The sequence below is a fragment of the Scyliorhinus canicula genome, chromosome 18 (genome assembly GCF_902713615.1).
Source record: "Scyliorhinus canicula chromosome 18, sScyCan1.1, whole genome shotgun sequence".
Classification (NCBI taxonomy): domain Eukaryota; kingdom Metazoa; phylum Chordata; class Chondrichthyes; order Carcharhiniformes; family Scyliorhinidae; genus Scyliorhinus; species Scyliorhinus canicula.
The window spans coordinates 40,063,715-40,086,649 of record NC_052163.1 but is presented as its reverse complement, the minus strand read 5'-3'; the positions used below and the strand labels follow the sequence as shown (position 1 = coordinate 40,086,649).

Sequence of the window (22,935 nt, the reverse complement as noted above, 5' to 3'; positions counted from 1 at the left end):
GCTACAATCCACGTGGTGGGTGTGATGTTGAATCAACCCTGTGTCAGTATTCACTGAGTGTCTCCACTGGAAAGAGGAAGACCATGTGTGCTATGTCCTTTATATATGGGTTGGTGCAATGCCCCCCTGTGGTAGTGTCACCTCTGTGTGTATCGTGAATGCCCATTGGTCGTGTCCTATCTTACTGACTTATTGGTTGAGTGTCTGTGTGTCATGTCTCTGGTGCTCCCTCTAGTGTCTAGCTAGTCTACGCGCACTTACATTAACCCATTGTGTATCTACAGTGATGCATATCACCACAAAACTACCCCCGAGGAGGAGGGAAAGTGAAAACTGGGCACCACAGGCCAGTTAGCCTGACATCAGTCATCAGGAAAGTGCTGGACTCTATTCTTCAGGATATCGTAACAATGCACACAGAATATCTACGTATAATTAGACAAAGTCAACATGGTTTTAGGAAAGGGAAATCATATTTGATAAATTTATTAGAATTCTTTGAGGAAATCGCTAGTAGGATAGATAAAGGGCAAGCAGTAGATATTGTATACCAAGATTTCCAAAAGACATTTGATAAGATGTCACAGAAAAGGTTAATACACAAGATAAGGGCACGTGAGTTGCTTGGAGTAAAATATTAGCATAGATAGAGGATCGGCTAATGGACAGGAAACAAGAGTCGGGATAAATGGGGCATTTTCAAGTTGGGAAGCTGTGACTAGTGGAATACTAGATCAGTGCTGAGGCCTCAGCTATTTACTGTCCATCTTAATGACTAAGATGAAGAGACAGAGAGTAATGTACCTTGGTTTGTTGACAATGTAAAGCTAGGTGGGAATGTAAACTGTGTTAAAGAATGGGTTAAGAAACATTCAAATTAGATGAAGCATTGACCCAATAATTGGCACTGATATGTAAAGAGGCTGCAGGTGGACTTTGGAGCATGTGATGTGATGATAGAGTTTGGTGCTGAGTATGTTCAAAGAAAAATAAAGGTGTTTGGGAAAAGGAGCAGATCTCTTGACTTTTTACTCAACAGCAGCCAGAGGCGAACAAACTGTGGGGTGAACACAAAGAGGCTGGAAAGAGATAGAGTCAAGTTAAATGAGTGAGCATCAATGTGCGGAGTGGAATATAATGAGGGGAAGTGTGAGGTTAAGCAATAAGAATAGACCAGCAGAATATTTTTAGAAGGTGTGAAAGTTGGAAAGGTTGATGTTCAGAGGGACTTTGGTGTACCTGTTCAAGGAACCCAAAACATTGGCAGGCAGGTCCAGCAAGCAATTAGGTAGACCAATGGCAGGTTGGCTTTTATTGCAAGGGGATTGGAGCATAGTCTTGCTATGAGTCTGCAAGGGATTGGTGGGAACACTGCTGGAGTGCTATGTGCTATTTTTGTCTCCATATCTAAGCAAGGATGCACATGTATTGGAAGATGTACAGAAAAGGTTCATCAGATTGGTCACTGGGATGAAAATGTTGCCCAATGTTGAGAGATTGAGTAAATTTGGCCTCATACTCTGGTGACCTCATTGAAACATACAGAACTATGAAGTAGCTTGATAGGGTGAACACTGACAGGCCGTTTCCCCAGGCAACGCAATCTAAAATGCATGGGCGCAGTCTCAGGATAAGGGAATGATCATTTTAGGATTAAGATGGGGAGAAATGTCCTCACTCAAAGGCTCCAGGCACTGGAAGCTTTTCCCTATGACCTCTGTTGCCTCCTTGTCTCACACTCAGTAAAATTCTGCTTTGCTGTTGAGTGCGGATGTTTGACCAATTCTGGTTCAATGAGGTCTGTAGGAGAGCTTGCCAGGAGCTATACTAGGCATATCTAGGCATAGAAATGAGGAGGCAGCCTGGTGAAGTGTCAGCACAGGACCACATGCATGCTAATGAGCTGAAGCAGAATGCTCTAGACAGAGCTATGCAATCCCACAACCAAGGGATCAAATTGAAGCTCTGATGTGCTGGGCTCTACCATCATTAAGGGTCTACGAGATGTACTGCGGCAACTCTTCAAGGTTTCTTCGACAGCACCTTCCAAACCTGTGATCTCCACCATCCATGGGATCACCATCACCTTCAGGTCCCTGTGCAGAGGGACCTGGGTGTCCTAGTGCATGAGTCACAAAACATTGGTTTACAGATGCAACAGGTGATTAAGAAGGCAAATGGAATTTTGTCCTTCATTGCTAGAGGGATGGAGTTTAAGACTGGGAAGGTTATGCTGCAATTGTATAAGGTGTTGGTGAAGCTACACCTGGAGTATTGTGTTCAGTTTTGGTCTCTTTACCTGAGAAAGGACGTACGGCGCTGGAGGGTGTGCCGAGGAGATTCACTAGGTTAATCCCAGAGTTGAGGGGGTTGGATTACGAGGAGAGGTCAGGTAGACTGGGACTGTACTCGTTGGAATTTAGAAGGATGTGGGGGGGGAGCGTCTTATAGAAACATATAAAATAATGAAGGGAATAGATAGGATAGATGCGGGAAGGTTGTTTCCACTGGCGGGTGAAAGCAGAACTGGGGAGCATAGCCTCAAAATAAGGGTAAGTAGGTTTAGGACTGAGTTTAGGAAGAACTTCTTCACCCAAAGGGTTATGAATCGGTGGAATTCCCTGCCCAGTGAAGCCGTTGAGGCTTCTTTGTTAAATTATTTCAAAATAAAGATAGATAGTTTTTTGAAGAATAAAGGAATAGGGCAGCACGGTGGCGCAGTGGTAGCACTGCAGTCTCACGGCGCCGAGGTCCCAGGTTCAATCCCGTCTCTGGGTCACTGTCTGTGTGGAGTTTGCACATTCTCCCCAGGTTTGTGTGGGTTTCGCCCCCACAACCGAAAGATGTGCAGAGTAGGTGGATTGAACACCCTCAATTTCCCTTTAATTGGAAAAAAATGAATTGGGTACTCTAAATTTAAAAAAAGAAGAAAGGAATAAAGGGTTATGGTGTTTGGGCGGGAAAGTGGAGCTGAGTCCAAGATCGGCCATGATCTCATTGAATGGCAGAGCCAGCTCGAAGGGCCAGATGGCCTACTCCTGTTCCTGGTACTTATGTTCTTATATTCACGTTTCCCTCTAAGTTACACACAGTCCTGACTTAGAACTATGTAGCCTTTCCTTCACTGTGGCTGGGACAACATCCTGTGACTCCCTTACTAACTGCACTATGGGTGTACCAGCACCACATGGCTGCCATGATTCAAGAAGGTGGTTCACCACCACTTTCTCCAGGGCAATTTAGATATGGGCAGTAACTGCTTCCCAAGCCACTGCTGCTCACATCACATGACCGAGAATCAAAATACATTTGAGACATTGAAATATAAATGCAATCAGGAGACCAAGCTCCTAACTTGCCTCAGTAATGTTTAAGAATAAATAATAGGCCTATCAGTTTGTAATGTAAATTAGAATCTGATTTCCAATACTTCTGCTGGCTTTGAGGCTGAATACTTGGCCTTTTGTCAACCAATTCGCCCATGATCTGATCCTCCCAGTCCTTCAGCCAGGCTTCCAAGTCTTTACTGCACCTGCACCTTCTAACTCTTAAAATTCCATCTCTTAAAACACCTGTCTTCACCCCCAAAGAACCTACTCATCCTCATCCCAGTCATGTGGGCCCGGTGCAGCACCTTGAATTGGATGAGGCTAAGCCGCGCACACGAGGAGGAAGAATTAACCCTCTCCAGGGCATCAGCCCATGTCCCGTCCTCGATCTGTTCCCCCAGTTCCCCCTCCCACTTAGTTTTCAGCTCCTCTACTGACGCCTCCTCCACCTCCTGCATAACCTTGTAGATATCAGATATCTTCCCCTCTACGACCCAGAACCCCGAGAGCACCCTGTCACTCACTCCCTTTGCGGGAAGCGAAGGGAATCCCTTCACCTGCCGTCTAGCAAATGCCTTTACCTGCAGATACCTGAAAATGTTTCCCGGGGGGAGCCCAAATTTCTTCTCCAGCTCCCCCAGGCTCACAAACCTCCCATCAATAAACAGGTCCCTCAGCTATCTGATGCCCGCTCTGTGCCAACCCTGAAATCCCCCATCAATGTTCCCGGGACGAACCTATGGTTCCCCCTTAACGGAGCCTCCATCGAGCCCCCCCCCCTTCCCCCTATGTCGCCTCCACTGCCCCAAAATCTTGAGGGTAGCCCCCACCACCGGACCCGTGGTATACCTCGTAGGAGGGAGCTGCCGCAGCGCCGTTACCAGGGCCCCCAGGCTTGTATCTCCACAGGATGCACTCTCCATCCGTTTCCATGCTGCTCCCTCCCCCTCCATCACCCACTTGCGCACCATCGACACATTGGCCGCCCAATAATACCCCGGGAGATTGGGTAACGCCAGCCCCCCCCCTATCTCTACCCCACTCCAAGAAGACCCTCTTCACCCTCGGGGTCCCATGCGCCCAAACAAAGCTCATGATGCTGCTGGTCACCCTTCTAAAAAAGGCCCTAGGGATAAAGATGGGCAAACACTGGAAGAGGAACAAGAACCTCGGGAGAACCGTCATTTTGACAGACTGCACTCTACCCGCCAACGATAGCGGCACCATGTCCCACCTTTTAAATTCCTCCTCCATCTGCTCCACCAGCCTGGTAAAATTAAGCTTATGGAGAGTCCCCCAACTCCTGGCCACCTGCACCCCCAGATATCTGAAACTCTTCACTGCCCTTTTAAATGGGAGTCTCCCAATTCCCTCCTCCTGATCACCCGGGTGTACTAAAAATACCTCGCTCTTGCCTAAATTTAACTTATAGCCCGAGAAGCCCCCAAATTCCGCCAACAGCTCCATCACCCCCTGCATTCCCCCTTCTGGGTCCGCCACATACAACAGCAGGTCGTCCGCATACAGCGATACCCGATGTTCCTCCCCACCCTGCACCAGACCCCTCCATCTCCCTGACTCCCTCAACGCCATAGCCAGAGGTTCAATCGCCAGTGCAAAGAGCAAGGGGGACAGGGGGCACCCCTGCCTGGTCCCACGGTAGAGCCTAAAGTACTCCGATCTCCTTCCATTTGTAACTACACTCGCCATTGGAGCCCTGTAGAGCAGCCTCGCCCATTTGATGAATCCCTCCCCAAATCCGAACCGCTCCAGCACCTCCCACAGGTACCCCCACTCAACTCTATCAAACGCTTTCTCTGCATCCAGCGCCACCACTATCTCCGCCTCCCCCTCCACTGCCGGCATCATGATAACATTTAGCAGCCTCCGCACATTTGTGTTGAGCTGCCGTCCCTTGTCAAATCCTGTCTGATCTTCGTGTATCATCCCTGGCACACAATCCTCTATCCTGGTGGCCAGGATCTTCGCCAGCAACTTGGCATCCACATTGAGGAGCGAGATAGGCCTGTATGATCCACACTGTAAGGGGTCCTTATCCCGCTTTAGGATCAGAGAGATCAGTGCCTGTGACATCGCCGGGGGCAAAGCCCCCCCCTCCCATGCCTCATTGAAGGCTCGCACCAACAGGGGGCCCACCAGATCCGCATACTTTTTATAAAATTCCACCTGGAACCCGTCCGGCCCCGGGGCCTTACCTGACTGCATTTGTCCAATCCCCCTGACTAGCTCCTCCAACTCTATCGGCGCCCCCAGCCCCTCCACCAGCTCCTCTTGAACCCTTGGGAAACAGCCTGTTCATGAAGCTCTCCATCCCCCCTCTCCCCATCGGAGGTTCCGACCGGTACAGTTCCTCGTAGAAGTCCCTAAAGCCCCCATTTACTTCTGTCCCCTTCTGCACTACATTCCCACCCCCATCCGTCACTCCACCAATTTCCCTAGCCACATCCCGCCTACGGAGCTGATGCGCCAACATCCTGCTCGCCTTCTCCCCATACTCATATACCGTGCCCTGCGACCTCCTCCACTGTGCCTCCGCCTTTCTGGTGGTCAACAAGTCAAATTTGGCCTACAAACTACGCCGTTCCCCCAGCAACCCCTCCTCCGGTGCCTCCGCGTATCTCCTGTCCACATCCAGGAGCTCCCCCACCAGCCTCTCCCTCTCCTTCCTCTCCCTCCTTTCCCTGTGGGCCCGGATGGAGATCAGCTCCCCCCGGATCACTGCTTTCAGAGCCTCCCAGACCATCCCCACCCGGACCTCCACCGTGTCATTGGTATCAAGATACCCCTCAATACTTCTCCGGACCCTCCTACACACCTCCTCATCAGCCAGCATCCCCACATCCAGGCGCCAGAGCGGGCGCTGGTCCCGTGCCTCCCCCAGTGCGGAGCATGGTCTGAAATCGCTATGGCCGAATACTCGGCATCCTGCACCCTCAAGATCAATCCCGTTTCAGGACGAAAAAATCTATTCATGAATAAACCCTATGGACATGAGAGAAAAAGGAATACTCCCACGCTCTCGGCCTCCCAAACCTCCAGGGATCCACCCCTCCCATCTGGTCCATGAATCCCCTCAGTACTTTGGCCGCCGCTGGTCTCCTACCCGTCCTTGAACTGGACCGGTCCAGTGTGGGATCCAGCACTGTGTTAAAGTCTCCCCCCATGATCAGGCCCCCTGCCTCTAGGTCCGGAATGCGGCCCAACAAGCACCTCATGAAGCCAGCATCATCCCAATTCAGGGCATATACATTAACCAGCACCACCTTCTCTCCCTGCAGCCTACCCTTCACCATAATATATCTGCCCTCCTTGTCCGACACCACCTCAGCCGCCTCGAACGCCACCCTCTTCCCCACCAGAATCGCCACCCCCCGGTTCTTCGCGTCCAATCCTGAGTGAAAAACCTGCCCCACCCACCCTTTCCTCAAACGAACCTGGTCCGCCACCTTCAAGTGGGTCTCCTGGAGCATAGCCGCGTCCGCCTTCAACCCCCTCAGATGAGAAAATACCCTAGTTCTCTTAACCGGCCCACAGCCCCCTCACGTTCCAGATAATCAGCTGGATCAGAGGGCAACCCGCCCCCCTCCCCCACCGGCTAGCCATAGCTTATCGACTGCTCGCCCCAGGCCAGCTCGTCCTGCCCGACCCGTTCCCCATGGCGATAACGCCTCTCCTCTACCCCCCCGGCCCACACCAGCTCCTTCCTGACCATTCCAGCAGCAACCCGGTATCCCCCCCCCCAGGCTAGGACCCCTCCTAGCCGCGACGCACCCTCCATGGTACTTCCGTGAGTCAGCTGACTTCTGCTGACCCAGGCAGCTCCCGCCAAAACCCATCCCCTCCCGGCATGGGGTCATCCCCCTCTTGCCACACCTCCTTGGCACCGCTTCAGCGCGGGAAAGAAAACCAGTAGAGGCCATGCCTCCACCGCCAGCTCCACCCCCCCCTGCCCCGCAGCGCGGGAAACCAGAGGAAAGCCCGCGCTTTCACACTGCCACACCCCACCCTTCTGACGCAGCTCCCCAAAATCCAGTTTCACCCCAACCCCCAGCCCCGTACAGAAGAGAACACATAAAATACAAACCCCCAACATTCTCCACATACCCCACACCCATACCCAACAGACAGACCCACCCGGAAACAGAGCAATAAGAAAACCAGCATAAAAAACACACATGTCGAAGTTAAAGAACAGCAACAGCGAAAACAGCAACGGCCAAAGTATGTCCCCAGGCCCTAGTTCGAGTCCAGCTTCTCCGCCTGTACAAAGGCCCACGCCTCCTCTGGGGACTCGAAGTAGTGGTGCCGGTCCTTCTATGTCACTCACAGACGCGCAGGCTGCAGCACTTGCTGCTCCTCTCTTTCTTGGCCCAGCGCAGCACACACTCCCGGTCGCTGAATCGATGGAACCGCACCAGCACTGCCCTCGGGGGTTCATTTGCCTTAGGCCTCCTGGCCATCACTCTGTGAGCTCCCTCAAGCTCCAGGGGCAAATGGAAGGACCCCGCCCCCATCAACGAGCTCAACATCGTGGTCACATACGCCGGGAGATCCGACCCCTCCAGCCCCTCCGCCAGGCCCAGGATCCTCAAATTCTTTCGCCTTGTGCGAACGTCCAGCTCCTCCAAGCAGTCTTGCCACTTTTTGTGAAGTGCCTCGTGCAACTCCACTTTCCCCACGAGGACCACGGCCTCCTCCTCCCTCTCAGCGGCCTGCTGCTGCAACACCCGAATGGACGCCTCCTGGGCCGCCTGGGTCCCAAGCAGCTTGTTGGTAGTCGCATTCAGGGAGTCCAGCAGCTCAGCCTTCAGCTCCGCAAAACAGCGCAGAAGAGAGGCCGGCTGCTCCTGCACCCACTTCCACCAGTCCTCGGGTGTTCCGCCGGCCGCCATTTTGTCCTTCTTCCCCCGCTTTTCTTGGGGAGCTGCTGCAGCTTTTTCCTTTGCCCCACTCCGGGTGAGCACCATAAATTATGGGGAATGCTCCTCTAGACACCTTCCCCCACCGGGATTCGTCGAAACAGCGCCGTTTGGGGCCCTCAAATCGGCCCAAAAGTCCTTAAGTAGCGGGAGCTGCCAAACGTGCGGCTTAGCTCCGCATAGCCACAACCGGAAGTCTCTCTGTCTGTGTTTTTATAGCCATTATCTTCACGTCTACCTCTTTCAGAATATCCTAACAACTCACTCTTTGATGTCCGGAGCCAAGCAGAGTAGGTTTGGTTAATGTCCAGTTGGACTGTTCTTTACGAATTGTCTGCAGTTTTTCGCTGGTACAGTTGCTTCTTTCATTCTGCTTGGTTCTTTCATCTATTCCAGTGACTAATGTTACTCTGGCTTCAAGTTTCAAATCTCATTCTTTCCTTCCTGTTAGATCTAGCAGTTTAGTTTCAATCATTTGTGCTGTCTGCTAACCCCCAGAACATTCTGGAAGTTATATCTGGTACCTTGATCAAACTGAAGAATCTGGGGCCAACTTATCCCAGCTTGGAGCATTTAGATATTACAGCTGCCAAATCCAACATCACTGGAAAAAAAAAGCTACTTCCTGACTCTAATAAAAAACAACTCTTTTTGATGTTTATTCAAACTTGCCACATAATGTCAGTGAGCTTCATTATTCCTGTTACAGTTGCTAGATCTCCTCTATGGCGAGCTGACATTCATTCGGGGGGAGTTTTATGCTTTCATCTTCAGGTAGCGGGAACAGCGGAGGGGACAGAGAATCCTGCGGGAGTCCCAAAGCAGCTTTCATGCCAGAAACATTTCCCTGCTCAATTGTCCCCACCAATGGCGTAATGGTAATTCGGACTTTAAAGGTCGGGATCCAACTTTTCCGTAGGCAGCACAGTGGGTGGCACTGTTGCTTCACAGTTCCAGGGTTGATTCCCGGCTTGGCTCATTGTCTGTGTGGAGTCGGCACGCTCACCCTGTCTCTGCGTGGGTTTCCTCCAGGCGCTCCGGTTTCCTCCCACAAGTCCCGAAAGATGTGCTCTCAGGTAATTTGGTCTTTCTGAACTCTCCCCGTGTACCCGAACAGATGCTGGAATGTGGCGACTCGGGGCTTTTCACAGTAACTTCATTGCTGTGTTAATGTAAGCCTACTTGTGACAATAAAGATTATTATTATTTAAGTATAATTATCAAACCTTTATGCCTGATGGTGCCCACCGCATTAAATTGTCCATTCACGTTGGCATGAGGGCACGCTGATATGAATCATGACTGGTCCCCCACAGCGTGTACCTGGTGGGCAAAACCCGGCAAGGGAGGAGAGGGTCATGCCCGAGCAGTGCTGGGCAGTAGGGGGAGGGGTGCGTTATGTTTCTGTGGGGTGGAGCGGTGGGGCTCTGTAGTGGTGGTGGGGGTTGGGGTTCCGTGGGGTTCTGTGCTGGGGTGGGAGTTCCCTGGTGGGGGGAGGTAGGTAGAAGGTTACATGGAGGGGGGGGGGGGTGGAGTGGCTCGCCCGCCCCTTTCTTTTTATTGTCTGTCAATTTAGAAGTACGGAGGGAAAGCCCACCAACGCAGCTGGCAGCCGGCCCTCTGCTTTTCCCGCCTGAGATGACACTTTAATTTTTTTTTCTTTTAGTACTTTAGAATACCAATTCATTTTTTTCAATTAAGGGGCAATTTAGCATGAACAATCCACCTACCTTGCATATCTTTGGGTTGTGGGGGCAAAAGCCACGCAAACACGGGGAGAATGTGCCGATATTTCCCCTTTAACTCTGAACTTGCTCGCCTCGATAAAGACTCTCCCTCTGTACTGTTGAATCTTTTTGGCTAACATCAGGTTTTGACTTCATTTGTTGGATTCTTCTCACTCTTGACATCCAATGAGGTCTGTAATCCTGAGGGTATTCTCCAAAGTATATGAAAACAAAGGTCCTCTACCAATCAGTCACGACAGCACAGCACACGACGCGGTTGGTGTCTTTTCCCTCAGCCGCCCCACAAGGCGTGGCGGCTTGATCTTGCAGGGTGGCGGAGGGAAAATAGTACATCCGTTTTGGACGCAGGCCCGACGATCGGTGGGCACTTTCCCCTCCGGAGCACGGCCGTGGTGCTCCCGTGCCAATCGGGCGCCTAGAAGCCCCAAACGGGCTTCTGGCGCCCGTTTCACGACGGTGACGACCAGGTGTGGTTGCCGCCGTTGTGAAAAGGCCGTAAACGGCCGGCCACTCAGCCCATCGGCCTCGGAGAATCGCCGTTCGCTGTGAAAAACGGTGGGGGTGGGGGGAGAGAATAGCGGGAGGCGCCAGGGGGGCGCGAAAAATGGCGGGAGGCCCTCCCACTATTCTCCCAGGCGTCATGGGGAGCGGAGAATTCCGCCCTTTATTTTTAAACAGTGACCCCCTAGCTGTGGATCCTCTGACAGGGGGAAACATTTACTCCACGTTCGCCCTGTCAGTACCCCTCAGGATCTTTAAGATTTTGATCAAGTCGCCTTTTACTCTTCTAAATTCTAGTGTTTACAAACTTAACCTCGCCAACCTTTCCTCATAAGACAACCCACCCATTCCTGATATTAGTCTAGTAAACCTTCTCTGAACTGTTTCTAAAACATATACATCTTTCCTTAAATAAGGACAGTAAGAAGTCTTCCAACACCAGATTAAAGTCCAATAGGTTTTTTTTAAATCACTAGCTTTTGGAGCACTGCTCCTTCCTCCTTCCCCACCTGAGGAAGGAGCAGTGCTCCGAAAGCTAGTGTTTGAAACAAACCCGCTGGACTTTAACCTGGTGTTGTAAGACTTCATACTGTGCTCACCCCAGTCCAGTGCTGGCATCTCCATATCTTAAATAAGGAGACCCATACCATACACAATACTCCAGATGTGGTCTCACCAAACCCCTGTACAACTGAAGCATTAACTCCCTGCTGTTATAATCAATTCCCCTCACAATAAATGTTAACATTCTATTAGCTTTCCTAACTACTTTCAACACCAACCTTTTGCGATTCATGCAGTAGGATTCCCAGATCCCTTTGTATCTCAGAGCTCTGAAATCTACTCTCTTGACTACCTTATAAGCAGTAAAGTGCTTTCTGTAGAGAAAAAGATGAAGTGAAAGCACTTTACTGCTTTTGATCTGGTCAAGAGCTTGCAATCATTGCTAGATGTTTATAAACATTGTGGTTAGTTACACCACGGGGTACTTGAGATCCATTCAAGCGTGAAGGGAAATTAAATGAAACAATCCAGACAGCTGGCTGTGTGCGAGCTGTCAATCACTGCCGAGTACAAACTATTTCTTATTGATGTGAATGAAGGCCTTGCAGATAAAAGATTTGAAGGGATTTGAACCCTAGAGATGTGGTTTTCACTTTCTACAATTTACAGCAGCTGCTTTCTCTGCCTGAGGCAGCAGGTGTAGGCACAGATGAGTTTTAAAACAGTGATCTTTTCACTGTCTCTGTCTGGACTGCTCTCTAGCTTCCGGGCAGGGAGCTCTGTTATGGAGGGGTCTTTTGGTAGGGGTCTCTGGTGGGGAAGGTCTCTGGTGGGGGGCTCTCTTAAAGAGGGGTCTCTGGTGGCGGCTTTCCTATGGGTGGGGATGTCTGGAAGTGGGCTCTGTTTTGTAGGGTCTCTAGTGGAGGGGCTGTTATGGAGGTCCCGGGTGGGGCGGCTCTCTTATGGGGTATCTGGTGGGCGGCTCTGTTATGGGTGATCTCTGCTGGCGGCTTTCCTATGGGAGGGGGTCTCTCTTATGGAGGACCTCTGACGGGGGCTCTGTTATAGGGATCTCTGGTGAGGGGCTCTGTTATGGGGTTCGGTTGGGGGGAGGGTTAGGGCACCCCGTACTGTGGGGGTGGGAGGGGCTGGTGACTCAGCAAATCCTGTGGTGAAGGAGGGCAAAATTTCATTGCGTGGGGAGGGGGGGGGGCAGCTGCCTCCGGATCTCACTATCGGACCACCCACATACAGTAGAGGCCCAATAGAGGGATTTACAACGGAATCCCTTGCAATCCCCATCATGAATAAATTTGCATGGCAAGGGATAGTGAATCGCCTCTGGACGCCCGCTCCCAGCACTAGCATAAATCAGAGGCAGTTCACCTCCAGCGGGAGAACATGTTGGTCGGGATTCTCCGGTGGCCGGCGCCGAAATCGCGTTCGCCGATCAGCCAGAGAATCCCTGTTTTTAACTAAATCAGGGGCGGTGCCGCCTTCACAATGCTCCGCCCCCTCCTAGTCAGGTGGGGGGGGGGGGTCGGATCAGGCGTTAGTCGTGTTGGGTCAGGGGTTAATCAGGAAAGGTTGGGAGTTAATTGGGCCGGGGGTTAGTCGTGTTAGGTTAGGGGTAAGTCATGTGGGGTCGGAGGTTATTTGGGTCAGGGGTTAGTCAGGTCCGGGGTTTGGCAGGTCGGGGGTTAGTCGTATCGGGTAAGCACTTAGTTGGGTCATGTTGGAGGTTAGTCAAGTAAGGTGACATTGTGTCTGGGGGTGATAGGTTGTTAGGATGGGTGGTTAAGTTAGTGGTTAGACAGATCATGTTGGTGGTTTAGTCAGATTGTTGGGATGGGTGGTTAAGTGAGTGGTTAGACAGATCATGTTGGTGGTTTAGTCAGGTTGTTGGGGAGACAGTTGAGTTGGGTTTGGGGAGTAGTTGGGAGGTCAGATGGTGTTTGGAGGCTTGCGGTATGCTGGTGGTGGTTAATGGGGTTTGTCATGGTCAGATGGTGAAGTTGGATGATTGGCTAATTGGTTGTGTAGTTACCCAGATGTTGGACTAGGTTTCAATCTATCTAATATTTCCTGGGTAACTATCCTGATAAGTACCGCGGAATGTGTCTGAAATCTGAGTTAGCATTGGAGATATTCGTGGAGGGTTCTGGGAGCAGGTCGATTGTGCTGTAAGTTGAAATATCCCAGGCAATTTCCCATGGTACTCCATGCATTGTGTCTTCCACAGGGTCCTGATGCATATTTTTAGTCATGCATTCGGTCTCCGATGATCTGGAGACTGGAGAATTTGGACAAGAATTTTCTCAGGCCCTTTTGTACCCAGAATGTTAGGCCTCATTGATATGGAAAAGTTTGGCTCTGATGTTGTCATTCAGACCCAGATGCCAATATAATTCTTGACATGGGTAGTGATGTGAGGAGATTTCAAGGTTACAAGGGGCCTAGGTAAATAGGTGGAGGTTTACCCTATGGGTCAAGAGGGATAGGAGTGCTTCACCAAGCCCCTGGAAGAATTGATGGATCTCAGCTACCCTGGGCTTCCTTTCCCCTTCCCTAATAATGCATGTTGGATTCCACCCACCCCATCAATCGGCTTTTCCCGGAGACTACTTCCTTGGATTCCTTATAGTGGTCTACCATTTGATTTCCTATTACTGCGTTCCTGAATCCTTCCAGTGGGATTAGACCTGAACAACAATAATGAGCCCTGGAATGTAAGCTAGCCTGATTGTCACGTTGGCAGATCTGAGTGAAAATTCCTCTGCATAGCTTTTAACATGAGCCTGAGGATTGAAGAATCCAGCAATGTGAGTATAGAGCCCAGGGAAAGAGGGAAACAAAGTTAACCAGAATGAAGAGTCTTTCCTTCAACAGAGCGAGGACGCAGAGGAAGGGTATGTGAGATGGGAACTTACTTTCCAACGCCATGGAGACATTCGTGCTCTTCAATTTCAGTACAATCTGGGGCTATTTGTACTGAGGTCAACTTTCAAACAGAAACAATGAGGATAGAGGAAGAATATCAGATGTAACCGAATCCAGAGTAATAGGATGACCAGGTGTTGCTCAAGCAGTTAAGCCGGATCTCTCCGTAACGGGAATGTAGTGAGTTGGTGCATTAGAATGTTAAGCCTTGATCTGTATTTTCCTGCAATGTGAGTAACACATTGGAATGTTATCTTTGGAAGGGATTTCTACACAATCCCTGTGAATGGGAGTAATTTATTCAGATGTTTTGCTTGGATCCGACCGGGATTTCTGCAGACTCCAGGCTGACAGTGGTGGTGTTGGGTATCAGCAGTTGAAGCAGACTGCAGCTGCTATTTGGCCAGATTGACTTGACATCCCATTGTATGGCTGCAATTATTATAGTTGAACTCATAGGGGAGCTCATGCCTGCTGCCTGTGTGATCCACATCACAGATGTTTATTATGTAATACTTGGTATTCAGTGGCTCAAAACCCTTAAAAACTATGGAGCAGGATTCTCCAATCCCGCGGCAGAGTGTCCACGCTGTCGTAAACGTCGTTGTGTTTTACGACGGCGTGAACGGGCCACTCCCACGTCTAATTCTGGCCCCTACAGGGGCCAGCACGGCACTGGAGCAGTTCACGCCGCTCCAGCTGCCGATCCCAGCGCGAACTGGGCGCCGCGGGATCCGCGCATGAGCAGTTGCACCGGCGCGAACGAGGACATGCGCAGTGGCCTCTTTCAACGTGCCGGCCCCGAAGCAACATGGCGCAGGGCTACAGGGGCCGGTGTGTAGGAAAGGAGGCCCCCTGCCACAGAGGCTGGCCCGCCGATCGGTGGGCCCTGATTGCGGGACAGGCCACATCGGAGGCCCCCTCCCCTTTCCGGGGTTGGCCCAGAGCAGGTTAGAACAGCGGCGGCGGGACTCGCCTCTTTTCCTACGGCCGCTCGGCCTACCCGGGCCGGAAAATCGGTGGGCCGGCCACGTAGAGCGGCCCGCAACCGGTGCCGTGCCAACCACGCCGGCGCCAATGGTGCCGATTCTCCGCCCCTGGTGTCTATGGCCAAATCCACATCAAGTCCCATTCACCCTTCGCCCCGATGTTCCATAACCTACAATAGCCCCTGGTTCGTCATCTTGATTTAAAAAATTTTGTCCCTGTTTTAAAGTGCCTCATTTGTCCTTATTTTTGAAACCACATATGTCGCCATAATGTCTGAGGTCTCTTGTTAACGATAGCACCTGCCTCCGCATTGCTGGAGGACGTGCTGTCAGTGGTGGGGGGTGCGTCTTACCGATTTACATGTGATGTGAGGTGCTGCGGAGGGTGAATGCCTCGAATTTGTGTGCTAGGCTGGGGTTGATACTGTTGAAGGTTGTGTACAGGGCGCACCTGAAAAGGTCAAGGATGAGTCGGCTGGTTGAGGGGGTAGAGGACATTTGTGAGCTGTGTTGGACGGGTCTGTCCAACCATGTGCATATGTTCTGATTCTGCATATTGTGGTGATATGCATCACTGTATATACACAAGGGGTTAATGTAAATACACTACAAATACGTAACCACTAGAGGGAGCATCAGAGATGTCATGACATGCAGGCAATGGTCATTACAACCAGCGCCGGCCCTAGGGTTGCTGGCGCCCCGGGCAAGCTGAACTTCGGCGCCCTTGGGGGGGGGGGGGGGGCGAGGGGCGGGAGGGGGGGGGCGGGGCTGAGGGGTGGGAGGGGCGGGGCCGAGGGGGGGGCGGACCCGAGGGGGGGGGGCGGGGGGGCGGACCCGCGGGGGGGGGGGCGGACCCCGGGGGGGGCGGACCCGAGGGGGGGCGGGGGGGGGCGGACGCGGGGGGGGCGGACCTGAGGGGGGGCGGGGGCGGACCCGAGGGGGGGTGGGGGGGCGGACCCGAGGGGGGGGCGGACCCGAGGGGGTGGCGGGGGGGGAGCGGACCGAGCGGGGGAGCGGACCGAGCGGGGGAGGGGGCCTTGGGGGAGGGCGGCCACCGCGCATGCGCTGGTTGGCACCGGCCCAACTGCGCATGCGCGGGACCCGAGTCTCTGGCGCCCCCCAGCACATGGCGCCCCGGGCGACTGCCCGAGTTGCCGGTGCCTTGAGCCGGCCCTGATTACAACAGGACACAACCAATGGGTAGTCAGGACACCCAGAGGTGGCATTACCACAAGGGGGCACTTCACAACCCATATAAAAGGACAGGGCACACATGCTCTGCCTCTTTCCACAGACAGACATCTAGAGAGTACATCAGGGTTGATCAGCAGCATCACACCCAGCACGTGGCTTAGAGCAGGCTGGTAAAGAGAGACTGAGTTACTACAGCTAGATTAGCAGAGAGTCGAACTCATTTAAGAACTGTGTTAATAGTTCAATAAACAAGTTGAACTCATTTCATAGTCTGGAGCTTCCTTTGCCAAAGCATACATCAAGGAAGCAGCTTGTGCGACACGAAGCAGCATAACACAACACATATGTTCTGGTCCTGCCCAAAGTTGGAAAGGTTCTGGAGGGCAGTTTTCAACACCATTTTGCGGGGTTTTGCGCGTCGATGTGGAGTGCGGTTCCCCCGGAGGCCATATTCGGGGTGTCGGACTGGCAGACGTGTGTGGGTGCAGATGTTTTAGCCTTTGCCTTGCTGATTGCTCACAGATGGGTCTTGTTGGAGTGGAGGGCAGCTTCTCCACCCTGCTCCTCGGCGTGGTGGGGGAAACTGCTGGAGTTCTCCACCCTGCTCCTCGGCGTGGTGGGGGAGTTCTTAGCCTTGGGGAAGGTGAAATTTGCTCCCAAGGCGGGGTGAGTGAGGGGTTCCACAAAAGCTGGGGTTTGTTCATTCTGCATTTTGGAGAGTTTGTTACCATCGGCTGTTGGGGAGGATCTTGTTAGGTGGGCTGGGGGGTTGAATACCTTGGGCGTGTTTATTGTGTTGTAAAATGTAAAGTGCTGGAAACTGGAATAAAAACTTTTTAAAAATGCAGTCCAATGCCTCAGCTTTGAGACAACACTTCTTCTCAAACTGTGGGCGTGATCTGGCGGCCATGTTAACCATGGATGCAAATGCCGTAATGGCCGCTAAATCTTTGGGCGGCCGAAAGTAGGATTTATACTGGCAGTTTGAGATATTTCCCTCCTCCTGCCGGCGACATAATCAGTTTCGCACCCAACTAGGGCCTGAACCTGATTTCCATACTGGTTTTCAAAACCGAAAATCAGTCGTGATGATTGTGCCGGTGGCGTGAGGCGTTGCTGGTGCGATGCCAGTGGGCACGGGCAGGTGGGTTACTCTCCTCCAATGGGGGGGGGGTGGAAATTCTCCTTCTCCGTGTGGGGGGTGTTCTCCTTGTCCACTGGGATGCCTGTAGTGGAGGGAGCTTATACAGGGGGGATGAGGGGAGGCCCTGATGTCTGTTGTGGGGTGGGGGCTTAAATTTAACTTTGAGAATGGGCGCCCCGATCTTAGATTCTCGGCATTGCCAGCGGTTGATGACCCCGCCTCTCCAGCTGTCTCTGTGATCTTTGCCAGCATTCTGCAATTGCACAGGGTGCCGTTAAATTAGGTGACAAAAGGAGTCTGCAAGCTGACGAGTTTCCCACAGCTTTTCTCAGCTGATCCAACACTCCGCACAATTTGGGAACATTCCGGTAGTCTGTGTGTTGACCAATAATTGGTTAACATAGCCGTCTGTCATTTAAAGTTGAGACATCTTGAACAGTAGCCTATTCATTCCCTCCAGTCAAGGTTAACAAGTCATGTCAAACTTTCTTGTCTGTCTGTCTGAGAAGGGCACAAACTTATAATTCCCACACTGTTTCAAGAAGCTGTATTATTAGGGTAGCACGGTGGCGCAGTGGTCAGCACTGCTGCCTCACGGCGCTGAGGTCCCAGGTTCGATTCTGCTCTGGGTCACTGTCCGTGTGGAGTTTGCCCATTCTCCCGTGTTTGCGTGGGTTTCGCCCCCACAACCCAAAGATGTGCAGGATGGGTGGATTGACCACATTAAATTGCCCCTTAATTGGAAAACATTAATTGCGCACTCTAAATTAGAAAAAAAAAAGAAACTGTATTATTAATCAAATGTTACTAATGGGTGGGATTATCTGGCCGTTCACCCTGGTGGGATATTACGGTCCTGCCGACGGCGAATCAACTCGCGGTGGCAAGGGATGCGCTCAATGGGAAACCCCGTTGGCAGAAGGACCAGAAGATCCCACCTGCAGCCCCTGGCGAGTCACCCTCCATAGCTGTGGATCACGCCGTGGAGAGAGAGAAAATTTGCGCCCCATGTGTTTGTTATTATAAGAGTTATAAACTTTTGTGTTCCAAATTACATTTCCAGCTTTCCTAACATATCTATTAATGAATCACTTAGACATTGATAATCTCACAATTGAGGCTGTCTACTTAAATAATCTCACCGGTTTCCAATAATGCTGACTTAGTTCTTATTAAAATGGCTTCTATCAATTTAGAACAAAATGCTTCAGAACATATTATTCCAAACTGCAAATATAGACTCGCCATAACACTGGTGGTTTTGAAACTACCAACACCTCCTCCTGGGGCCTCAAGGGACTGTGCCCTTCCCCTGGCGCCTCAAAGGACTGCACCCTTCCCCATGGGCCTCAAGGGACTGCGCCCTTCCCCTGGGGCCTCAAGGGACTGCACCTTTCCCCTGGGGCCTCAAGGGACTGCACCCTTCCCCTGGGGCCTCAAGGGACTGCATCTTTCTCCTGGGGCCTCAAGGGACTGCATCTTTCTCCTGGGGCCTCATGGGACTGCATCTTTCTCCTGGGGCCTCAAAGGACTTCGCCCTTCCCCATGGGCCTCAAGGGACTGCGCACTTTTCCTGGGGCCTCAAGGGACTGTGCCCTTCCCCTGGGGCCTCAAGGGACTGCATCTTTTCCCTAGGGCCTCAAGGGACTGCATCTTTTCCCTGGGGCCTCAAAGGACTTCGCCCTTCCCCTGAGGCCTCATGGGACTGCACCCTTTTCATGGGGCCTCAAGGGACTGCACCCTTCCCCTGGGGCCTCAAGGGACTGTACCCTTTTCCTGGGGCCTCTAGGGACTGCACCCTTTCCCTGGGGCCTCTAGGGACTGCGCCCTTTTCCTGGGGCCTCTAGGGACTGCACCCTTCCCCTGGGGCCTCAACGGGCTATGCCCTTCTCCTGGGGCCTCTGGGGACTGTGCCTTTCCCCTGGGGCATCGAGGGACTGCACCCTTCTCCTGGGGCCTCATGGGACTGCACCCTCCCCCTGGGGCCTCATGGGACTGCACCCTCCCCCTCGGGCCTCATGGGACTGCACCCTTCTCCTGGGGCCTCATGGGACTGCATCTTTCCCCTGGGGCCTCATGGAACTGCGCCTTTCCCCTGGGCAGCTTGGAACTAGAGCCCCTTGGTACTCTGCCTATCCCCTGGGGCCCCATGGGACTGGTCCTTCTGCTGGGAACTGATGTGACCATCAATTCACTAGAGATACGATTGGAAGTAAACTGTGGTTTTAATAGTCTTACAACTAAGCCAGCCTGCGACCAGAGGAACTGAGAGCAGGCTTACGGCTGCAGCACTTTATACTACCGGTAGTGGGAGGGGCCATGGGCGGAGCCAAGGGTGGAGCCCTGTACAAGCTCCTCATCCCCCCCTATGGGCAGAGCCGTGCAACGGCTCACATACAAGGACATAATACAATGCAATGCAGTACAGTGTGAATTACAATACAGTATGGATTCACCACAGGAACCATGAAACCTAGCCCTTCCCCTGAGGCCCCATGGGACTGGGCCTTTCCCCTGGGGTCCTGTGGAACTGGACTCTTCCTCTGGGGCAATGTGGACCTTGACTCTTCCTCTACGGCCCTTGTCCTGGCATTTCTATATTGCATTTCCCCACTACTTTTGAAATGTAGTGCACCCAGCAACCCACTGTAAACATCAATGCGATAATCAGTTTTTGTGAGGTTGATTGAGGGGTAAATAGCCAAGAGATTGGGGGAGCTCTCAGCCCTTCTTCGATCTTTTTGGTCCACCTGTGAGACTTGGTTTAATGCCTGAAGAGAAAGACGACACCTCCAATAGTGGCAAACATTGAAGGCCAGGTGTACTGGGTGGGCACTCCCCTTTCCCTCAACACTTCTGGGTGGATCCATTCCATTCCCAGTTACAGAACAGCTCTGTCTTCAGCTGATTGCCTCCTTTAGCACTTTATCAGCTTTTTGTGGTCATATTGTTGGGGAGTGTATCACAGGTTGACCTGAGGAGCTGATAATGTGCTGCTTGCTTGAGCCCCTGCTTTAGTACAACTGAACAGTTTGCTTGGTCACTTCAGAGGGACGTTAAGAGTCCATCACATTGGTAAAAAAACTGGAGTCACATATAGCCACAGACCGGTTCGGGATGACAGCTTTCCTTTCCTGAAGGACATTAGGGATCCATTTAGGTTTTATACAACAATCCAGCAAAATCTTGGCTTTTTATTTGGATTATTTTTAAACTCAATTCTCAAACTACCATTGTGGGATTTGAAGCCACACTTCTGGATTATTAATCAATTGACACAGTCACTAGTATACCCAACTGACTGGCAAGAAAACCCGTTTGCCTGGATTGCTTTATGGTCATTTCCCAACTCGTCACACCCAGTCACTGAGGCCACATGGGAAAATTCAATTTGCTGTCCATTGTTGTGTTCGGTGTTCGCTGTCTATCAAGGAATCCACAGAACTGCTGGTGACTTGTCCAAACCAGGATCTTTATTAAATTGCATGTGGTTACTTCGTGATCTGATACAGAGCAAGTTATCATGGAGTTTCTTTATACTCCCCTGGAATTACCCCTATGTATGACGGTCATGTACGTCTTGTAACCATCTGAGGATCACCGGATCGGCCTAACTTACATCCGGGAACCTTGTCACATGACCACTGTATCCAGACCGCATGGTGGATCTGTACCACTACCTGCTGGTTGGAGGTAGCACCACCAACTATCTACAATGTTGTTTACAGACATATCACCACATCCAGAACTTTCCAATTTTTCTCTGTCTGTTACCATCACCACCTACTGAAATGGTGATGGGATGACCATCCCTACACAATACAAAGGATAGCCCAGTCTCCAAAAGTAGTTTCCACAGGAGGCTTGTCCAGATTACTCAATTCCCTTCCCCAACCCCCGCCAGGGGCTGGTTTAGCACACTGGGCTAAATTGCTGGCTTTGAAAGCAGACCAAGGCAGGCCAGCAGCACGGTTCAATTCCCGTGCCAGCCTCCCCGAACAGGCGCCGGAATGTGGCGACTAGGGGCTTTTCACAGTAACTTCATTGAAGCCTACTCGTGACAATAAGCGATTTTCATTTCATTTCATCTGTAACTTCAGTGTGACACCAGGGTTCACCTGGAACCCATTCAGTGGATCCATGTCGTGATCGGCCAGTGAATACGAGGCCATCACAGCCTGAACCAAGACCTTCCTCAGTAAAAAACTAGTTCTGTTATTGTGAATAACGATGACCTTCTGTTTTAACAGGGAGCTTATGGGACAACAGAGAACAGTCCAGTCACATTTCAGGGATTCCCAATAGATGAAATTACAAGAAAAACAGAGACAGTTGGATATATTTCACCTCACGTCGAGGTAAGAATTTGGTTAATTCAATTATTGCTGATGAACCACAAATATCAGATTGGCATGCACTCCTCCCTTTGCTCTCTCCATTCTTTTTGATCTTTTACATCTTCCTCTCTCACCCGTTCTCTGCTTTTATCTTCTTATTCTTTCCCTCCTCCCTCTTCCACTCTTGTTCTCTTTCCGGTCTGTTCTTTCACCCTTTCTGCACTGTTTATCACTGTTCCATTTTCTCTGTCCACCTTCTCCCTTCCTCTCCTTGATTTTTCTCTTAATTTTCTATTGCTCTCTCTCTTTGTGCGTCATTATCACTCCTCACTATCTCTCCGTCACTTCCCTCTGATTTGTTTTATATTACACCTGACAACTCTGCTCAACGCTGGCTGAAGCCTGTTACTCTGGCTCTTGGAGAGAGGCACAAATTCACTTCCTCAAGAGTTGTCCCACTGTCCCACCAATCAAAAATTGAGTTCAGGCCTGACCCAGGGCCGTGGTTCCCGCTGGATGTGACTCTCCTTGCTACGATGTAGTATTGTGTTGAAAGTCAAATAAAGCAGATTGCTGAAGATATTCCTTCGACCTGGTTGGTCTTATTGATGCGAATCCTCACTGAATGGCCAATTGCTTGCACAAATTTCAATGGCTGTTGGTATTGACCAGTGTTGCAAAATTTGGTTCGGTCACATTTCATCACGATATTCATATCCAACTGGCCCACCTCGTACTCCTGTCATTTAGCATCCTGCATGCCAGTCTTCACAAGTTAGTACCTTCTTGGGCCTAAGGGAAAGCAAACTACGTCAGTCAAACACCTTTCTTTCCCCTCAATTTCAATCTTTTTACATCTAACGTACAATAGTATGAAAGGGTAAAGCAAATTAATTGTCCCTGTCTTTTACTTTGTGAGCTCTGTCTTTGAAATTAATCTTCAATTCCTGAATTGTCCAGCCCAATCCTAGAGGATTGGCAACATGAGGATGAGGCAATGCATGAAAGAAAATGCCTTGCTACAAGGGACACACGTGAAATCTGGCCATTCATGAAGGGGAGATTGCCATTTACTGCTCCTCTGGCCCTATGTCAGGACATTCTAATCTGTGTTTCAGGCCAAAGTTGTGAATCTGCAAACTGAGGAGCTCCTTCCTTTGAACACGCCAGGGGAGATATGGATTCGTGGATACAATGTCATGTTGGGATACTGGAATGAACCAGAAAAGACAAAGGAATCCATCACACCAGAGGGCTGGTACAAAACAGGGTGAGTCAATTCTTCCTGGCTTGCAGTACGTCTCGA

General features: G+C 51.2%; 1 protein-coding gene across 1 annotated transcript in view; it reads left to right on the top strand.

Moving 5' to 3' along the window:
• acsf2 (acyl-CoA synthetase family member 2) overlaps positions 1-22,935 on the top strand; it is a 193,431-nt gene that overhangs the window by 146,892 nt on the left and 23,604 nt on the right. The window contains exons 11-12 of the mRNA XM_038777264.1: positions 21,543-21,650; positions 22,748-22,899. Of these exons, the coding sequence (XP_038633192.1) occupies positions 21,543-21,650; positions 22,748-22,899 (260 nt within the window). The remainder of the gene's footprint in view (positions 1-21,542; positions 21,651-22,747; positions 22,900-22,935) is intronic.